General features: G+C 36.4%; 1 protein-coding gene across 1 annotated transcript in view; it reads right to left on the minus strand.

Annotated features, from left to right (window-relative positions):
* Positions 1-4413: 4413 nt before the first annotated feature.
* The window catches only part of LOC119584343 (tyrosine 3-monooxygenase-like), a 60915-nt gene continuing 57828 nt past the window's right edge, over positions 4414-7500 (minus strand). The window contains exons 8-10 of the mRNA XM_037932903.1: positions 7025-7151; positions 5566-5795; positions 4414-4695 (exon numbers count right to left, since the gene is read on the minus strand). Coding sequence (XP_037788831.1) covers positions 4530-4695; positions 5566-5795; positions 7025-7151 — 523 coding nt within the window. The 3' untranslated portion in view covers positions 4414-4529. The remainder of the gene's footprint in view (positions 4696-5565; positions 5796-7024; positions 7152-7500) is intronic.

A 7500-nucleotide genomic window follows, 5' to 3' on the forward strand; every position in this document is an offset into this window, starting at 1 on the left:
GGAAGCAGAGGAGATGGAGGAGGGGGGGGGAAGGAGGAGGCGGAGACTAAGGAGGGGAGGAGGTGGAAGAGGAGGAGGAGGGGGAGGAGGCTTCACTCAGATCGCGAAATGTCTGACCAAAGAGCTGATGGCGCTGCGAGTCTCTTGAAGGTACGTGTAATGGGGAATGGGGAACGTTTTTTTGCGTATATGATATATGTTTTATTTCTTTCTTTCTTTTTCTTTCTTTTCTTTGTTTCATAACATTACGGGCTGAGATGTTGCGGAATGATAGTTCAGTGAGAAATATAAATGATACAGATTTCCAGCCAATTAAGAACTCGTTAATACTTCCGAAATATTTTCCGGTATCCCACAATTTTCAATATAATAATAATAATAATAATAAAAACAGACAGGTAAACCCAACAACATCCCACTTGCAAATAAACAAATACACAGACAAGAAAGCCAGTCCGATTATACAACCCAGTCCGATTACCGCGTGTGGGTGGGCGCTTGAAACTCCAGAGAATGGTACACGGTATTGGCACTCGCAGAAGGCGCAGAAGGACCGCAGGCAGGGTGGATGCGCTGCTCTCTCCACGAACAGAGGCCAGGGACAAGATATTGGACCTACTGATTGTGAATTGCCTTATCATTACGTCTGGCAGCTGGTCGAAGAGGGGTATGAGAGCCAGCTGGTAAAAGAAGGGTAATAGTGCCAGCTGGTGAAAGAAGGATATAAGTGCCAACTGGTGAAAGAAGTGTATTAATGTCAGCTGCTGAAGAAAGGGTATTAGTGCTAGATGTTCGAAGAGTGATGTTAATGCCAACAATTGTTAGTTTCTTTGTCGTTTTGAGTTCAGAGTAGCGTTGGTTTGGACCCTGGTGTTTTTTTGTTTTTGTTTTTTTTGTGTAGAGTTGCTTGTTGTTTACTTTGATTATAAGATGTAAACAATATGTGGATAACATACACACACGCACACACACACACACACACACACACACACACACACACACACACACACACACACACACACACACACACACACACACACACACACACACACATATCACAATCCCCTGTCCTTTAATAGGAGGAGCAAAACAACCTAAAATTTAAGTGCATACCATTTTATTCATCACTTAACATACAACGATCATAATACTAAGCCATGTACATGAACTTGTGAAGGGAATGTATACACAAGAACCAAGTTGAATGAAAAATGAACAGATAAAACATTTCCGAAAGTCTCCTCTCTCCTCTTCATAAACAACTATAAGTGAATCCATTTTTATTTAGTTTGTCTTATCTTTTTTTTTTCTTTTTCATGTTCGTCAAATCTAAAATTATCCATGTTGTCTGTTCGTGAAGTATGTGGGTTTTAAAGTATATACAGATACACACAAAACTCAGTGTCTTAACACTCCTCACATACCATCTCCATGACTTTGTAAGATTAATGAAAGCAATTCATTACTAAGAAAAGAAGAAAAAAAACACGGTCCTATCTACTGCTTGAATTTCACCGCAAAACTAAAACCAACATCACATATACAGTATACAATAAGGCTCATTAATATACATCACTTTTCTATCCTCTAAAGTTCTCTGCTATTGCAAGCTCCTTGGATGAACCCTAAGCCTACTTAGATAAATAAATAGTGCATAGTTATGTCTGATGTATAATAGATTACCAAAATAAAATAAAAAAAGGAAAAGGAAGTATTTACAGTGAATCTCCACGCAAAGAAATCTCTAGGGATTTTTTTCTACACTTACTCTTAGACTGCAGAAAATAGAACTACAGAATTATAATCATAATCTTACGTTGTATTTCCTAAAATAAAGTTATGTTCAGCTCCTTAAAGACATAGATAGATCTAGGCTGCTTGAAGAGGGCTCAGACCAGTTAAAAATAAAGACTATGAAAATTGCCTGGATGATTTTTTTTTTTTTATGGTGACAAATACGTTATGAATATTTTCCTTTTTTGGGGTAAATTTTAGAGGGTAACTCAATTCTTTGGGAAGGTGTTTAGAAAAAAATGTGTATATACAACAGTTATTTTATGGCTAAGGGGATAGTATAATGGAAAATAATTAGAAAGAGAAAGAGAGAGAGAGAGAGAATGATAAAAGAGGAAGAAAGTGAGAAATAGAAAGAGAAAGAGACGGAAAAAAATGAGAGAAAGAGAAATCCAGACAGACACATACATAAAAAATGGGAACATATATACATACACACACACACACACACACACACACACATATATATATATATATATATATATATATATATATATATATATATATATATATATATATATATATATATATATATATATATATATGATCTCAATATTAATTCAAAAACGTCTGAATTCCGAAGCAGTAATTTTTAAAAAGTCCTCTCGCCCTAAGGATGGTGTTCAGGTGTGATTCGATTAGGCTCTATGTTCCTTGCAGGTACAGAAACTCTTCTCGAAGGAAAATGGCGAAATTATTATTTTTTGTGTGTGTTTTTTTTTTGGTCTCCTTTGTTATATTTATATTATTTTTTTTGTTTTTGTTTTATGAATTGTTTTTGTTTTATTATTTAGTGCAATTTGGTCTCGTTTGTTTAGATTCTTTTATCTATATAAAGATTGTGTTATCATTTCTTTTCACTTTTTTATGTGGAAAATATCCAATAAATTTATATGACGTCTAATGCAGTGTTTATTACTATATGGAATTAGTCTGATGAAATATATTAATTATCTTTAAAAAATCACGATAAAACGTCCTTTGATACTTTTATTCATTCTTATTTTTTATTATTATTATTCTTATAAAGACTCAATTTTAACTAAACATATTTCTTTTTACCTAAACAGATTTTTAATCAATTCTAATTTTTCCTAAACAGATTTTTAAAACTACACAGATTTTTTTTTTCTATCAAGTGGATTTTAACTATACCTTTTTTAACCTGATTTTTTTTCTTACCAAGTCTGAATTTTACCTCTACAGATTTACTTCACTAAACAGATTTTTTTACCTTCTGAATTTTAACTATACATATTTCAAAGATTTTCTTAGACACGCGAAAGGAACACATAGATGAAATTGTATATATAATGAAGAGCTTGATAACCTGAAGAGTCTAAACTAACGGTGATATTATACAGGCACGTCAACTTATACACACACTGTCTATAGCTACATGTACTGTACGAGATAACATGAGATAACGTGAGATAACATGATACGTTTGTTAAGTAACACACACATAATATATTCTCTCGTTAAGAAGCACCGAACTTAGATAATTAATGACAGGTATATTTCGGAAATCACATAGATCTTACTGTATATGGTATTGGGTAAATGTAAATATTTTTATTGTATATTTTTTGTTGTCTATAGAATCTAAGCGTTTATAGTCACTACATATCTACAGGTAACCATAGAATCACGTTTATTTTTGTTATGATTATAATTCGTAAAATTTATCTGACTGTGTAGCTGATATCTTATGAGTAAATTAAGTAGGTCTACTAAAAAAATAATTGGCATATACTGAAGTAACGTCGATAGCTTTTTTACATCACAAAGCGAATACTTTCTCAAGGAAGGTGTATATGCTAATATGTGTTTGCTATATATACACATATGTTTGTTTGATTGTGTGTGTGTGTGTGTGTGTGTGTGTGTGTGTGTGTGTGTGTGTGTGTGTGTGTGTGTGTGTGTGTGTGTGTGTGTGTGTGTGTGTGTGTGTGCGTATATGTGAGTATGTGTGTATATATATGCGTATGTATATATGTATATATGCATGTATGTATGAGTGTGTGTAAGTTTTCTGTCTTTGAATTTCTTCATGTTTACTATAAATATACTGCAACAAAAAAAAAAAAAAAACACATCTTTTGATATTCATAAGCCATACACACTTTGCACAACTAGACATTCGTGTTCCACCCTAACAATGTATATTCATATAACACAGACAAACATGCCACACGGGGAATGGAAAAGCAATTAAGACAAGCCATTTTGATCAAGAAATTCCATTTTGCTGTATCATTTTGACTTGAAATTTGTAACGTGAATAAATAAATAGATAGATAAATAGATGATTTGTGGAATAAAAAGTGAGGAGACGAGGAGTGAGGAGTTTTTGTTTGTTTGTTTGTTTGTTTGCTAGTTCGTTTTTCCCAACTCACACAAACGAAATGAAACGACAGTGATAGTGATGTTCACGACGTATTAGAGAGAGAATACCTCAACGATCTGAAGCAAAAAGCAATATTCATTTCCCTCATCTTCTTCAGTCACTTCGGAATTATGATTTTCTTAAGTCACTTCAGAAACGTCTTGTCTCTTCAGATGTTTCAGAATCTTCGTTTTCCTCAGCCACTTCAGAAACTCCATTTTCCTCACTCACATCAGAAACTCCATCTTCCTCACTCACTTCAGAAGCTTCATCTCCCTCCAGAAACTCCACCTCTCACTTCATCTCTCTCCAGTCACTTCCGAAATCCCCTCTTCCTCACGTCACTTCAAAACTTCATCTTCTGAATAGCATTCCTTAGACGCGACACCTCCGTGGACATCGCCGTGCTCAGGTCCTCGAGTTTTTGAACCGAATCGAGGGTCTGCACGCTCTGGCTGTGGGGCTCGTACCTGACTTCGTAGGGTCTGCTCAGGGTCTGGGATGTCCATCGCCTGGGAAATAGGGAAATGGGGAAATAGAGATTCGTGAAAGTGTGAAAGGGGAAATGGGGAAATAGAGATTCGTGAAAGTGTGAAAATGCATTTGGGGAAATAGAGATTCGTGAAAGTGTGAAAGGGCATTTGGGGAAATAGGTGAGTGGAAATGTGTGGGCCTTGTGTAAGGGCTTCCGGGATATTAATGAGTGGAAGTATGAGGACTTCCTGGAAATGAGTGAGTGAAGGCATGAGGACTCCTGGGGAATGAATGAGTGAAAGCGTGAGGACCTAGGCTGAGGACTTCTGGGGGAAGTTGAAGAATTGATAAGTGAAATCATGAGAACATTGTATCCGTTTCCTGGGAAATTGATGAGTGGAAGAATGAGTATGAGGACCTCTGGGAAATAGACGAGTGGAAGTGTGAGGGCCTTGTGTGGCGACGTCTGAGAAATTACTGAATGAAAGCTGAAGTGTAAGGACTCGTTGATCCTCTCCTGGGATGTAAAGTGAGTAAAAGAAGAAGGACCTTGTATCAGTCTCATGGAAATCGGTGAGCTTCTGGGATATTAGTTGGTGAAACTAATTAATGATAATAATAACAACAATAATAATAATAATGATAATAATAACAACAACAAAACAATAACAATAAAGATCATAATTATAATGATAATGATAATAATAATAATGATGATAATAATAATAATAATAATAATAATAATAATAAATGATGATGATGATGATAATAATAATAATAATAATAATAATAATAATAATAATGATTATAATGAGAAGAACAGTAATAATAACAGTAATGATAACAAAAATCATATTAAAAATACTTTTATTACTGTCACAAATGAAAAAAAGGTTCCCGCCACCCACTTGAACTTCTCCTGTGCGTCTTCAATGCTCTCGGAGACGAAGTAGAGGTCCTGGTAATCCTGATCCTGGTAGGGCTGGACGGCTGTCTTCGCTGGGTCGAACGGGCGCTTATCGGGCTTGTCGGAGAGGGAGTGCTGCAGCTCCCCGAAGCTGCTCAGGAGGCCGGCGCCCCAGGCCCGAATTTCGCCGCTCTCTCGACACAGCCCGAATTCCACGGTGAACCAGTACATCTGCGGGTGGCGTGGGTGGGTTTTAATAGGGGGCGGGTGGGTGTGGGTGTAGGAGTGGGTGTGGCTGTGGGTGTGGCTTTTAATAGGGGGCGGTGTGGGTGTAGGAGTGGGTGTGGCTGTGGGTGTGGCTGTGGCTTTTAATAGGGGGCGGGTGGGTGTGGCTGTGAGTATGTGTGTGTGGTGTGAGAATATATATTCCAGGGTGGTTTGGTACATGGTGGGTGATACATGGAGAGGTTGTGGATGAATAGAGAGAGATTGTTGGTAGATAGAGAGGTTGTAGATAGATAGAAATATTGTACGAATTAGGTAGGAAGACTGTTGTAGTTAAATCGATTGCAAAGATTAAGTACATAAACTGTTGTTGGATAGAGAGGTTGTGGATATATAGGGAGATGGTACAGCTTTGGTAGAGAGACTGTTGTCAGATAAAGAGATTCTAGATAAATAGAGAGGCTGTGCATATTAGGTAGAGAGATTCTAGATAAATAGAGAGGCTGTGCATATTAGGTAGAGAGATTCTAGATAAATAGAGAGGCTGTGCATATTAGGTAGAGAGATTCTAGATAAATAGAGAGAATGTACAGGTTAGGTAGAGAGATTACAAATAAGTAGAGAGGATGTACAGGTAGAGAAACTGTAGAGTTTAGAGTAGTTAGAGTGATTGTATAGATCAGGTTGGGTTTTAAAGGTTGTAGGAATGTGGGTGTGTGTGGATATATTCCTGAGAGTTTGGTAGATCTTGGTGATAAATAGAGAGGTTGTGGGATAGGTAAAGCGATTGTTGTTAGATAGAGAGGTTGTACAGTTTAGATAGATTGTCAAATTCGTGATGAAATTTTAGAAATGATCGAACGAATAAGCAATTTTGTTTTACGTAAATTAGAATCATCAACCTTTGATCGAATGCAGAAATAATTCAACATTTCTTATCTTTTATTTAATTTAATCAACATCGAATTTAGGAAAAAAAATTAGGATCGAATATATACCCGAGAAGTACCCACGGACACAGACAAAAAAAAGTATAAAAACTACCGACAGACAAATGAAAACACACACACACACACACACACACACACACACACACACACACACACACACACACACACACACACACGCACACACACACCAAAAAAAAACAAAACATATCGTACCTAAAAATCACAAGACAAAACACCTTGAAAAAAAAAACAATAATAATAATAATAAACCTCAAAAAAACATACGGTAGCAAACTTCTCGATCTCCTCGTCAGACGCCCCGAGGGAGGCAAGACCCAGCTCGTGAGAGAACTGGGCGAACTGGGGGTATGCGAGGAGGGGGGCGTGGCCTAGCAGCTCGTGAATGGCGTCTCTGGAAGAAGAAGGGAGGGTGAGTATAAATGTTGTTGTTGGGGATGGCTTTTGCTCATCATTATCTTTGCTGTCTGTTTGTGTTTTTATCATTATCATTGTTGTTGTTTTTATTATCATTATCATCATTATCCTTATTACTATCAGCATTATCATTATCATCACTATTACTGTTATTATCATCAATATCATTTCAGTTATCTTTATTATCAATTATCAAAACTATCAACGGCAACATGACACCCATTACTATCCTTATCAAAACTTAAATAATATATTCAAACATACATAAATACACACAAACATACACACACGAAACCACCCACCCACCTACACACATACGCACACAG

This window comes from Penaeus monodon, chromosome 18, assembly GCF_015228065.2.
Source record: "Penaeus monodon isolate SGIC_2016 chromosome 18, NSTDA_Pmon_1, whole genome shotgun sequence".
NCBI lineage: Eukaryota > Metazoa > Arthropoda > Malacostraca > Decapoda > Penaeidae > Penaeus > Penaeus monodon.